General features: G+C 35.7%; 1 protein-coding gene across 1 annotated transcript in view; it reads left to right on the top strand.

The window, feature by feature from the left end:
• LOC145694412 (ras-related protein Rab-34-like) overlaps positions 1-14405 on the top strand; it is a 51769-nt gene extending 37364 nt beyond the window's left edge. The window contains exon 7 of the mRNA XM_081770611.1: positions 2156-14405. Coding sequence (XP_081626737.1) covers positions 2156-2226 — 71 coding nt within the window. The 3' untranslated portion in view covers positions 2227-14405. The remainder of the gene's footprint in view (positions 1-2155) is intronic.
• The last annotated feature ends 586 nt before the right edge of the window (positions 14406-14991 follow it).

Raw genomic sequence — 14991 nt, 5'->3', positions numbered from 1 at the left:
TACCACCACCACCGGCCTGCACAGTTCCCTGCTGGCACGATGGATTCATTGCCTCGTGCGGTTGACGACGCCCTGTACCTGTCCATCGGCATGTGCCAATGTGAAACGTGACTTATTTATCCAGGCAACCGTTTTCCGTATTTCCACGGTCCAGTGGCGGTGTCCCTTTACCCATGTTAGACGTTGTTTCCTGTGTTGTATGGTTAGAAGGGGTACTCGCGTGGGCCGATGGCTTGCGTATCCCATGCCGAGTAGGTGGTTGTGCATTGTGTGCCTGCTAACAAGGCGTTGTTGTCCCACATTGAACCTCTCCGCGATTTGACGCACTGTGGCCCGATCGTTTTCTGTTACGATGCGGGTCAGTCGGCGCTTACCTGTCGTTGAAACGCCCCTGACCGTGGCAGTTTGCCCGTGCGCGTGCGGTTTTATCGAAAGCTAGATACTCACAATACACCCTTGACATATTTGCCTTTGAAAATCCGAGTGCCGCAGCCACTTCCAAAATGGAGCTATCTAGTCGTCTGGCCCTTACAGTTTGACCACAGTCAAATGGACTCAGGTCCTTCGTCTTGCCCGTCACAAATTGCACTGACACGGATACCGACAGAGGAAGCACACGGCAGCAGTACACGCGCGATACGTTTCATTAACATGCACTGGTGGAGTCTCTGCAGGGCGGTTTCTACAACTGTCCTGCTTATCTAATTCAACTGATGATCAGTATATATATATATATAAACGGACTGAAACGAATCGAAGCGGCATTGCCATTTGTCGAACAACAGGAAGAGTGTACGCCTCATGATGTTCTGCTATTCAAAGATGAAGTCATATTGCCAAAAACAAGCAGGAGAAACAGGTGAAACAAAAGACAATTAAGGATTTTTTTATTACGTGTAATTAAATTTAAATTTAGTGTTTTGTGAAGTTAAGTGTTATTCATAAATAAGTTCATTTTATAATATCATTCTTAAAACTTCTTTTCTTTAGAATTGTTTATTATTATTATTATTATTATTATTATTATTATTATTATTATTATTATTATTATTATTATTAAAATCATTTTCTAGACAACACTCGATGTATTGATAAATGTTTTAAATTCATCTTTTGTTTAGAATGTTTCAAATTCATCTTTTTCTACTTGTTTAGAAAGATGTACTTATAAAATAACCTCAAAATGCATTTCACCTCCGCATTATTCGAGGTAGCCTTGGTTCCGATGACCTTGGATAGTCGGGAGTGTACTGTATTACAATTTTCCTGTCTGTTGACATTATGTATATTAGAGTCAATTACCGCTTCTCTGGGTTAAAATAAGAAAAAATAGTAATATATTCAATTAGTCAGTCACTTTTTACTATTACAGAAGCGCTCTCTGATATAGGTCGTTTTCGATCATTTTTATATACAGGGTCACGAATGTCACGAAATCAGAAAACAGTCAGAAAGTCAAGAAATTTAGCTTTTAGGTCACGATTTTTTTTATCTGCACAAATATAAGAGTAGACTGGAAAATTTTGTTCTATAAAACACCAAATTTCACTGTTAGAAATGTCTATAGTCGGCTTTAGACCGACCGCAAACCAAGCACGCTTCTATCGCGTGCATGAAAATTCGGCCTAATTCGTACTCAAATTCGCTCCTGAGAATGTTACGAAATTTTATAATCTGGTAAAAAAAAAAAAAAAAAAAAAAAAAAAAAAAAAAAAAAAAAAGTCACGAAAAGTCACCAAATTTCATTTTTTAAATTTTAGTAGACAACCTGATATATATCTCCACCTTCCTCCTCCCCAAGTTGCAAGGCTGAATTTAGATTTAAACGGCATCGGAAGTGTCACTGTTCATCTCAGCGACCCCCAAAACTATGGATTCGACACTAATATCGGTCATTTTTAAATATCTCCGTCTCCCCCTTCTCTAAGTTGAACCGTCAAAGTGAAATCATATAAACTATCCCAGGCCCTACCCTCATCTATGTGAAAAATTTGTTCGAGATCGATCGGGTAGTTCAAGAGTTATTAAGTTTTATTTATTTTTATATATATCTCCCCTCCTCTAACTTGCACCACCTAAGTGAAATGATATAAAATATCCCAGGGACGAACCTTATCTCTGTTGAAACTTTAATTTCTTCTTTTATAATTTTCAGCTTTGCACAATGATCGGAAAACTGTTGCAGCTGCTCGACCTAAAAAGAAATGTGGAGGATGCAGTACCTAACTTGAAAATAAATTCATTAGTGTGTTTATAGTAGGGTCGTGCAGTGTTGGTAAGTCCAAGCATTTTGAAACAATCACAAAATGGAAGGAATAACAGATAAAAATTGGATTGAGTAATTAGTTTTCTATACATGTAAAAAGCATTAAGTACTGAAACTCAATTTTAGAAATATAATTTATTAGTAGCGTAGTTCCTAGAATAGACGCTTAACGAACTACAATTATATTTGGTTTCAGTGAGAGAAATATGAGGCGTCCCGAGTAGTAAGGACGAACTAAACAGGGCTTGTTTCCTGAAAATTCCTTTCTACTAGTGAACTCTGATTGATATGAATAATCGTTAATTTATTTTTTAAGGAAATTATGAACGACACTCAATATACAAAAAATGAAATGAAATCTTTGAGTTATACGTCCCGCGGTTATACCGGTTAGGCTAAAGGAGACGGTGATGATGAGTAATAAATGAAATGGTGGAATGAAGAAAGTGGGAGGAAACGGGAGAACTCCGAGAAAACCCACGCACACGGTGTTTGTCCACCACGAAGTTCACTTGGCGGGGGCTGGGATCGAACCCGGGACCCCAAACACCAGAGGTGAAAGCTCTACCACTGAGCGACCGCGGCCCCACTCAATATACAGTGTGGCCCATAATCATGTATATGGTGTTTCAAAGACTGCGTAAAGAAACTAACAACATTAACTTGAACATAAACTCATTAGTCTCTTACCTTTCCTTACAATAATTTTAATCTCTGTTTTCCATGATATGGTCCACCAACGCACTATCTAAATAGATACATGCCTGGAGACGAAGAGCAACGTTGTCACAAGCAGTTTGACAGACCCGTACTGGTATCTTGTGGAACTCTTCTGTGATAGCTTCCCGTAGTTTGACCAAATTGCGTATGTAGTGTTGATACACTTTATCCTTTAAAACATCTATAAGATAAAGCCAGATGTGATAAATCGGTAGATTGTGCTGGCCACTCTACATACCAAATATTTTGTTCAGCCACTCTCACATTGGTATGGTATAGTCTGGCATACACTAACGGTTCTAAGTCCAGTAACCATTATTCCCGCTCTTAGGCGACACAGTGTTGCCATATCGAAACTTTTTGTCCAGAATTACAAATACTACAGCCAGTCAAACATCATATATATATAATTACGGGTCACCCTATATATACGTACGTGAATTGATTGGAACAGATCAGTTAGGTGTTACTGCACGTAATAGCATTTTATAAAGTTCACCTTTACTTTCCGGTACGCCTCATATGTGTTTATCTGTTCTTACCAATAAAATCATGTGAGTCATGTTTAACTATAAAATATACGAGGAAATTAGTAAATTTATTTTGCATGAATATATTTTTGCGAAAGAAAAGGAGCTGAGGTTTGGTAAAGTATGATTAGTTATCAATTATTTTTTTTCTTTGATTGTACAAAAGCCTTGGAGCTGATTATAGTTTTGAAATTGGCATTGTAGCAGATATCAGTTCCAGTTATTGATCTAAATATGTTGTGCTTGATTAATTCATGAAGGAAAAAAGAAAATACATATTATTTCCATATGTGAAATAAATATTGGAGGCTAGTTTGTACAAGACTGCCGTCTGTCTGTATACTTGCCTAATATACTGGTATTTGCTGTCCAGTTAAAGTAGTTTGTTGTAATCTTTTTGATCATATTGAAAGCGTAATCTTATTGAAATGTATGTGATATGTGTATCGTCGCGCAAATAATTAATATGACTTCCTTAAGATGTGTAGGCTGTTACCGTAGCTGTTGCGTTGAATTAAATGATTATTTTTCTCTGTGATTACACATTATGTATGGAGACGAAACTTTTTCGCAACAATTTTGATATTTTGTAGCATTAATTATCACAGTTTTCGCATTTATTTTTTTTAAATATGCTACTTGTAAACAATATATTTTTGGTAGTAAGGTGTATCTGAGATACAAAAATGAGGATATACCTTGATTAGGTGCACATTCTAGCTAATGTATTCACTGAAATATAGAAATTAATGCAAAAATTAAAACACTTCCTCCAATGTCATCCTTAGTTAAAAGATAACATGCAGCAAGACATTACCAATTCTTCTTTTAAGTGTATTATTCTGTCAGTAACAATCATATTATATTTGGAAAAGTATCTCTTGGAATCAACACTCGAGATTGGCAACCATATTGAACTTAACGAGCTGACAGCAAAAGACCCGTGGTTAACTTTTAAACTGTTTAACAATGATACGATGTCAACTTCCTTAAACAATGTCAAATTCCAGAAAGTGACATCACGCCATGAAGCTTACGGATTTTGTAGAGAACTCAATTTACCGTTGTGCACGTTTTAGGTAAAATGCAACGATTTTTAAGTAAATAATATTGGAAATGAGCTTTTTAGTTATTATTAGCAATAATTAGCAAGAATTCCACTTTTTCGTTTTCATTCGCGTTTATCGCAAGTAATGCTAAATTTCGCAAAAATTCGCGGTAATATGAAAATGATTTCTGGCTCTGAAACGAAAAGTTTGAGGTTTCCTGAAACATACGCATTTTTTTTAACGTTTTGCACATATTGCATTCGAAAAAGTTTCATCTGATCGTCTCTAATTATGTAGTATTTTACATAGTAATGGAGACTGTCTCTCTTGTTTCTATCGATTTGACCATGATTGTATTTCTTGTATAATCACATTCATAACAATTGCATTTCTCTCTCTCTCTCTCTCTTTTTAACGCTTAGTTTGTACTTTAAGAGAGATAATATACAATTACATTATAATTTTAAATGGAGTATAATGATACATAAAGCTCTCGAAAAAGTATGTGGGATAATGCAATGTTATTGAATTTAACTGTACAAGACACTACTCCTTGTTTGAGAATTAAATTTGTATGCATAATGTCTCTCAAATTGCTTTTACTTACGTCAGAGGCAGCATAAGCTACCAGTGCTTTACAAGGACTGTAATAGTCCATATTTGTGGTAAAAAATATTTAATTTATTGTGCTATTAGTTTATTATTATTCATTTCATTTTTCATCCTGTATCTGTGTTTTTCTAGTGATTGTTACCTGGTAACATTTAAAAGCACACTGCGTCACGAATGTGATAATTTTTGCTTCCGTCTTAAAATGTTTCTAGGAAGAAAGTTAACCTACAACTAGTGTGGTGAATTTATGTCACGTGCAGGGTGTGGTTCAGGTTAGACTGATCTAAATATTTGTGTTTTTATATCTTAGAGTAAGTTCAAATTAAAGCTCGTAACAGAGCTGAGCTAACAACCGTCCCTTCATTGTAAGAGAGGTAGCTATTGAGCAGAAAGCATTCTAGGTGAAAAAAAAAAAAAAAAAAAAAAAACTTATGAAGGAAGTCGTATGTTAATGTAGCAGCGATTTGATCCATACCAATTGAGCGTTACATACCGGCATTCATACTGGTACTAATTAAAATGCAGAACAACTTTTCGACGCTCTGGCTTTTGCTTTAATAGGCAGTTTTACATTTGGATTATTATATACATTTTTATATGTTTTTGTATCGTAGAGATGTGTCATATTTTAATTTTATATACATGTATGTGTGAAATGAGCAAATGTTTTTGTGTATTTTTGTAAAGCACGAACAAAACAAACGAGATTTTATATATATATATATATATATATATATATATATATAAGGGAGGGAGGACTTGTTCAGATTCAATAGCCATTATACTTGTAAAGGAAGTATTTTTCAAAGAGATCAGATAAAAGAGTAAAGTAAGTTTTCATACGTGATTGAATTAGTATTTACATTGAATCCACTGTAGTTATCAAGAAAAGAAAATACTTATTTTGTATGCAATTTATATAAAACTAAATGTTGCGCCAAGTCTTCAGCCCGCCTTACACAATATAAATGAAAAGTTTGCTAATTGTTTAAGTTTGCCTACTACCTAACATGCGATTACACAAAAATGCTCGAAAGTAAATATGGTTCGGCTCTTGTCTTAGTAAGGGCAAAGCATGCGCATATTCACTATCATTACCATCCATTTTGAAATAATTAATTGAAATAATACAGTCTCAGCTGCCACTAATTCGACACAATATATTAAATATTAACTGTAAATAAGTAAATAAATAATGCTCAAATCTAAATATAGGTACGGGACTTGTTCAGTGTCTATTAATTAAATTGAAACAATACAGTTCATAAATTGCAATTAAATCGTCACAATAGTTTCAAATCGCCAAATTTCCTGCACGGTAGCGACAACTATTGGCATCAGTCGGGGTACAGATAGCAACATCTTCTGGCGTCAGACAGGCAATAGTTAGCAACAGCTATTAGCGTTAGACTGGCAACAGATAGCAATACCTATTAACGTCAGATAGGCAACAGATAGCGACACCTATTAGCATCAGACATGCAACATATAGCAACATCTATTGGTGTCAGATAGGCAACAGACAGTAACACCTATTGGCGTCAGATATACAACCGTAGCAACACCTATTGGCCGTCAGACAGGCAACAGATAGCGACATCTATTAGCGTAACGTACAGACTGACACGTTTCCTTTTTATGTATGCTATTTTGTTTTATCGTAAATAACAACGAATTTAAAATACTAGCTATGTTTCACATTTATCGTCATTTATATTTTTCCCGTATGGTTAGGTTAATAGTTTGTTCGTATTGATTGTGTTATATTTGGTAAGCACCATTTTATTAATGTATGTGCAATATTGTTACAACTTGTTGAGTTTGTGTTATTTGTTATGTAAAGAACGGTATTTATTGTTTCAGTATCTCATATGTTGTTATCTAACTAAAAAAACTCTCTTTGTCGATATTAGGGTATTGTTAAACACGATTACCATTCTAGTTATAGGAACACTGCAATTAATTTACAGATTAGCTAAGGTATGTATAAATTGATTGAAGTTTTTCTTCCACATATTGAATATAAAATTAAATTGCTCGTTTAACCTGATAGCTTTATGAAATGGATAGTGGGCCTGTATTTTGTCTACCGAAAGAAGTGGGCAGTAAGTAGGAAAAAAGTAGGAGTGTAGAGTAAAGCGTGTTAACTTGGACATTTGACTAAATAAACTTCGTATTTATGGGACTGACTCATGAAACTAAGAGAAACTCGCCGAATATAATTGGAATATAAGTCCCCCCATTAGTAATGCCGTTTTCTCTATCACCATGAAACACTGAAAAAAATTATCACAAACGTAAGAATCATCAGTTTCCCCCATTTTCACAACTCTCTGCGATCTATTAATCAGTCGTAGATCCTGAATACTTCTGCCGATAGAACTCAAGTGGCTTTAATGGAGAAAACTGAGACACTGTGTACCACATATCTTCATCATCACGCATTTGAAGTATTGCATGAATATAGTTTTGGAGACCCCCCGAAACAGAGCAAAGTATGTCACTACAAGGTCCAGTGAGAGTTTTCTCCTATCAAAATTTAGCCAGCTACTGTCCCCGTGGATGAGCGTACCCCTTGCAATTGAGTAATGTAAGATGTTTGTTTAGCAATGCAGCCGTTCTATAGATACTGACAATGGATGTGAGTATTGTATTCGATGGCAAAATTTCAAAATGGACGATACCATGGATATCCTACCAAACATACTACATCACTTTTGTAGGGGTCGAGGCTCTGTTTCTGCTGCAACTTGCGGCATGCAATAGTGAAGTATCCATTCTCATTTTCCGTCACCATTCTGTCCAGAAATGCCTCATTTTCGTGGCGGAAAAGCACGAGTCTGGAAATATCTACATTGTCTGTTGTGTCAGCTGATTGCCATCTTTGCAGTTTCGACGTAACCGAGATCCTGAAGATTCCGATCAACAATCGAATGGAATTCTATAGCCATTCTTCTGCTTTGATGTGGATTAGCTTCAACAGCTGTTCGCAGAGTATCGTTGTCCAGCTCAACAGGTCTCCCGTGTACATTGACGGTGGCGTCTTCCGCCCGGAATTTCTGGAACTCTCTCTTATGACGATTCCACACATAGTGGGTTCCCTACCTATATACAGCGTTGAAGATTTTTAGTGCTGCTGTTGCTGGACAACCTCGATGAAAGTCATACAGCATTATACGCCGTATATGATAATCTGTACTTGCCATATTCTAACGTGTGCCCTTGTTATACAATTTTCTGTGGAGCGATCTCACTCGGCACACTGTTGCACTAGGAACTGTTCTGTCAAGCGATATCAAATCACTCCCCGTGTACTTTGTTATTTGTTCGTGATATGTTGCAGTTTCCCCGTATTGTCAGAAAACATTACTTATGGAATGACTCAATAAAATTTTATTTTAGAACAGAGAAGTGAGTAACCAAAACATTTAGTGACCACTTTATACAATAATCTTTATGTTTTAAAAAAAAATATATTATTTCTAAATTACACACGTTTGAAAAATAGCAAGAGGCTGTCAAAAATTCGCTATTTAGGATACTGGAGAAGTAGGCATTATAGATTCTAACTATGCGTCCTTTGTGCTGCTTTATAAACTAATAAAAATCACGTAATGATAAGGATTTTGCAGTTTTTATGTTTTGTATGAGCTACATAACATTATAGTAAAAGAAAAAAGGCGATTTCTGTTTACCTTTTTGCATGAAACCTTAAAGAACAAGTGGATCAAAGGTAATAGGTAATGAAGCTTATCTGAATGAAGATAAATGTGAAACGCATATCTAGACTGTCTTTCTTTACGTAGCAGCCATGTTGTTTGAAATTGTGAGTATAAATTTTTGGAACCGTGGCATCTGCACTTCTAATGACATTGGAAGTGGCGGAACTCTTCACTCATCCATTAGTTTGAATTATATATTTTTGTTCTATTATTGTAATTAACATAGCAGGTGATATTATTAGTTTGATACAGAAATTATAAAGACTTTTATTTGTATTTTCAACAGTTTTCGAAGGCATATACTTCTATGATCAAGTATAGTGGCTGAATCATTTGTGTGTATGTGTGTACAGTAGATATTAGTAAGTGTACAAGGTGGCCAGAAACTTCCTTTACACCTGGCCCTTATTTCATCCTTACATTAATAATACAGTTATTTGTCCAAAACGTTTGTATGTGCACCTTCATTATCCTTGCAAAGCTTGATACGTCTCCATGTCGTCTTACTCACCCACTTAAGCAGCTACGGCGTCACAAGCTGCAAGGGTTCAAAGCGCATTTTTCCGCAGAGCATCATTTTCCATGTCTCTCTTCTTCCTGACGTGTGATTTGATGATACCCCACAGGGCATTGTCTGGTCTCGTAAGATCTGGACTTCGAGGCGGCCAAGGGTAAAGGGCTGGTGAATTTAGGGACCCATGCCTTATCCACCGGCTAAGAAAAAGTGCGTTCAAGCGTTCACGAACAGCAAGTGAGAAGTGTGCGGGTCTTCATCGTGTTGGTGAACAACCGTTTTGTTGATGTCCAGATTCTGCAGCTGTGGAAGAAGCTAGTCATTCAGCATCTCCAAATAAGTAGCCAGGGTCACAGAACCGTCAAAGAAATACGGACCAATGATGTGTTGTTCAGTTATTCCCACCCAAAGCATGATGTGCGGAGTTTTTTTTTTATTTATTTTATTTTATTTATTTATTTATTTTATTTTATTTTATTTCTTTTTCATGTGAAGACGTTTCTATCCGTCATTAATAGCACATTCGTCAGAGAAAAGAACGGACTTTCGAGCAGGAATAGTGGGAAAGACCTTCAACAAGATACTGCATCCTTTCTGCCAGCGGTTTAAGTCATTCTCGGTTAGTTCATTGGTGGCCATTGGCCGGAATGCATGCAGGTGGAAGTCCATTTTCATACATAGCTACATTGTTCCTTGCAGTTCCAAGTTCTGTACAGTGCTTTCTGGTCGACTTGCAGGGTGAATGCGTCATTCACGCTGTAACTTGTGCACACGTTTCCTTTAGGGTTGGAGGGCCAGAACGAGGGGCATCCAAAACACTTCCTAGGCAAAAAGCCTTCTTTCATACGTGATCAACGTTTAATGACTTGATGCTTCCTTACTAAACTCTTCACGAAATCTATCCATCACCTGCGGCATATTCTCATTGTTGTTTTTCCATTCACGGATCCACACACTTGCCAACTAAGTACTCCTCCAAAGTGAAATAACTTATATCTGCCATTGTTGTTCACCGAACACGGAAAGACAAAACAGTGAACTGGTCAATGCACAGACTTTATTCTCCTCTCTCCGCGGGGCAGTCACGTAGCAATTCATGTGAGGAGCACCGTTGCCATATCAATGATCAGGATGTTAGGTTCAAATCTTAAAATCATGCATTGTTACACTCATTTAGTTCGGGTGTAAAGGGATTTTCTGGTCACACTGTATTATAAATAAATGAAATATGAACAAAGTTTATGATATTTATACTATTTATCTAGTCAATGTTTTTCCTAACTAATTTTACATGTGCCTTGTTAATATAAGTGAATAAATGAAGAAAAATAATTTTAGCGCAACAAAATATTACATTCTTAAAATATATTGTAAAACATAATAAACAAAATAAGATGCGGTGTTGTCGAACCTTTTTTTGTAACAATGAAGCAGTTTGAAATCTGATACGTATTGTACAGGGTGTCCGAGAAGTCCTTCCCTGATTACAGAAATTGATAACTCAGGCTAGAAATAAGATAGAAATATGAAACTGGTGTTGAATTGTTTACAAACTATAAAAGTTTTGTAACTTTTACACATCAGTACACTTCCGCATGAGCACCCTTGGTAGCACGTAGCACATCTAGGCGATATTCAATTTCCATCCACACATTAGCCAACATCACTGGAGGGATCGATGCAACGACTGTGGTTATTCGTTGCTGCAGGGTTTCAAGATCTGGTACACGTGTTCGGTAGACCTCATCGTTGACATAACCCCATAAAAAGAAGTCTAATGGGGTTATGTCAGGAGAGCGTGGAGGCCAAGCTGTTGGTCCATCTGGCTCCACGCTCTCCTGACAAAATTGAGACTTGGTAAAACAGAACAAACCTAACACAGACAAAAACTTTTATAGTTTGTAAACAATTCAACACCAGTTTCATATTTCTATCTTATTTCTAGCCTGAGTTATCAATTTCTGTAATCAGGGAAGGACTTCTCGGACGCCCTGTATTAGTGGGACCATTTAAGTAGTATATATGTTTGAATAGTTTTACTGTTCCGAATATATTCTAAGACTTATTCTTCCTTATTTGAGGAATGTATTACGAATTACATCACACTACGTATGACAATACTATTCTAAATAAAATAGAATGCACGGTATTTTTTTTAAAGCTTGCACGTTATTATTATGACAGTTTACAAAAACGATTAAAATTGTTAGAATTTTGTTGTATATTTTTATCTACTTATTTCTCATGATCTATTTTCGTAATACAGAATGTCCATAAAAATACTATCATATTTTAAAGAGGTATTATGTCGCTTTGGATAATCGTATTTAAATGAAATTGGTCATATTTGAAAGAAAAGCTCAAATATTTTTACTATACCTCAGAGACATTGTGTGTGGACCCCACGAGTGGCGATTCAGACATCAAGACGATATTTCCATTCATGCTACACACGCTCCAATATATAGGATGAAATGGACAGAATGGCACACTGACACGAACTTGCACTTCTTGCAGCTTTTGAGGCAATGGGAGTGCACAGACACAATCCTTTACGTAACTCCCTAAAAACAAGTCACAGACTGACAAGTCAGGTGACCTTGGCGGCCACTTGTAGAAGACATTATTATAATCATTTCCGGCACGCCCAATCCATCTTTCTGAAAGCTGCTCATTCAAATGTTCCTGAACGTATAAATGCCAGTGAGTAGGTGCTCCATCTTGTTGGAAAATATCATTGCCGCCGCCGCCTTCTTCTTTCAATTGTGGAAATAACCAATTAGTGGGCATGTAAACACAAGTATGCTCACTAATTAGTGAGCACAAAGTAAACATAAGTGAATTTACTTTTTCTGTGTTTTATTCATTCCATTATTGGCATCGTTGTCCATTGTTGACATGCACAACAATATTTTTGAGTTTTCCTTTCAAATGTGACCAATTTCGTTTAAACACGATTATCCAACGCGACGTAATACCAATTTAAAATATGATAGTATTTTTATGGACGCACTGTATAATGCATTTGAAATATAAATATTGTTTCTCATAATGGTTGAATATCATGTCAGGAGAAAAATAGTTCTACTGTAAGGCATTATTTAGATTTATATTATTTATGTTAAACTGGTACTTTTTCATCCTTCATTTTTGTTTCTTTTAAGTTGTGCCATGACCTAGAAGTCAAATTGATGTGTAACATTTTGTTAAATATAACTTTGAGTCTAGCATTTTTACTTATGTATATTTATTCACATTTATTTTTCGCTGTATGATATTTATGTAACGTTTTTTTCTATAGTAAATATTATTTTATGTTGGGAAATGTTAAAATGTGAACCTTAGTGGTTAAATAATAAGTTTTCATTTATGAAAAATATATTATTAAATGGTTGTTTCAGCCGATCAGCAACTTTTTTTACATTCTCGTGAACAATGTATTATTGAGGAAAATAGCAAAAGTAATTCACAGAACATCAGGGCTCTCTATATCATAAAGTTCTTCCGAGTATTGTTCTTACGAATGAAAAAGAAATTTTAATCAAAAGAACTTTTAACCGTGACGCGAACGTAAGGAAATCAGTTAATGTTTTTGTATGTTCAACATATGTGTAGTACAAAGAAAATAAAAGCGAATAATAAAGCTGTTTCTTAAATTGTCTGTAATAAAATACGAGAGTCAGTCAAAAACTTAGTTAAACTGTTTAAGAAAATAAAACAGGTTAGAAATTTTACAATAACTTTATTTGTATCGTAAAGTTTCATTTACAATCTGCTTTTCAACATAATTATCTCCGTTATTTAAGCATTTGTCGAGGCGTGGTACAAGTTTTTCTGTGCCTTCTGCAAAGAAATCCCATCCAATGCCCGATAACCATTCTTGAGCTGCAGCTTTCACCTCATCATCCGAGTGGTATCGTCGCTTTGAAAGTTGGTCTTTCATGGGACCAAACACATGGAAGTCACACGGTGAAAGGTCTGGGCTATAAGGAGGGTGATGGTCTTCCCTCGCGCTCAGCATCGTCAATATTTATACGTCCGTTCTCAAACATGTAGCACCACTTCGCGATAGCTTGACGTGACATTGCATTTTCACCATACACTTCATGAAACTGCCAATAAATTTTTAGTCCAGTTACACCTTTTCGCCCAGAAGAAACGAATCACTGTATGCACTTCCAATTTGGACGCCACTTGCAGCTGTCGAGACATGTTCACGATTGATTATCAGAACACCTTCACTTGCCTCGTGAAAGCCGCTACGTTACACGATACAGCTTCGTGTCTGCAGTATTGCCACCCAGTTTCATCAAAATAGCATATGAACGAAAATATTTAAGAAGGAGTGCAACTAACTTTCTGACTGACCCATGTAAAATTTACAAAAATTAAGTATAAATGTTTTAGAGTGGAAATATAGAAGTTCGTGAATTTATCGTAATATTATTGTGGTATTTGTATTGTTGGATGTTAAAAAATGACAGTGTTATTTTTGGATTAACTTTTCCTCGGATAAGTCTGAATTTCCAGTTCCTACAACTAAAAATGTATAAAATTTTATAAGTGCTTCTTCTAAATTGTGTCATTATAAATAGTCTCATCCTGACTACTTATTTTGCTCTGAAACGTTCTTTCATCTCATAAAATCTCTAGTGCCACTGGAATCTCGATGTGGAATTCAAAAAGCACAGTATTGTGGAAACAGTTTCATTTGGTAAGGTACGATATAGCAGAAAAGCTTAATATCTCTTTACAATTAAAATAACTATTATTATTATTATTATTGTGTGACTTTTGATCTGCGTAAAATGTTGAAACGTAGATGATAACATTTGTAAGAATAAAACTTACTGTAATTGATATAAAAGCAGAAAGGAAATCTTATCTTATTCAATGTTTTAAATTTATTTTACATGACAATAATTTGACATTACTGGTTTAAAAATCCGTCCAGTATCTGACAATAAATATAATACATTTTACATTCTAGAATATTTGTTTCCTTTCTTGTCCTGAGCCTCCGTCTGAATATTTTGACCGCTGAACCATTTACTCTAAGGTAGGTGGGTGTGGCCAATAAAGCCGATAGAGCCGATAGGAAAGGTGGCCTCCTCCTTTCTCCTCGGATTCGGCAAATCCTCGCTATACAAATCAATAAATAATATATCGATATAAAGGAATTCTCTGACGTAGTAGTATGTCCTGAATGTAATTACACTTTAACTAGTGAACCATTGCAAATGCCGAAAAAATACACCATATTTGACCATATATATATTAGGGTGGTCCTTAATTACATGCGAAATTTTTTTTCCGAGTTTCTTTGCTCCCAACTTCTAAATTGGGTCCATGTCGGACCCAATTTATCCATGAAAAAATTGGGCTCAATCGAAGAATATTTAACCGACCCCCAAGCGACCTAAAATTTGAATGCATATCCAATATATTAATATATAGGAAAAGTCTGGAATAAACCCTTCTTATTTTAAAGCTTCTGAAGGGAAAGGGACCAAATCTTGGATACAGGATTGGAAGTAATCCACATCTTACCCTGAGAAATAGCATGATGGTGGCCATT

The sequence above is a fragment of the Thermobia domestica genome, chromosome 9 (assembly GCF_964235325.1).
Source record: "Thermobia domestica chromosome 9, izTheDome1.hap1.1, whole genome shotgun sequence".
Classification (NCBI taxonomy): Eukaryota; Metazoa; Arthropoda; class Insecta; order Zygentoma; family Lepismatidae; genus Thermobia; species Thermobia domestica.
This window is presented reverse-complemented; position numbering and strand designations above follow the sequence as displayed.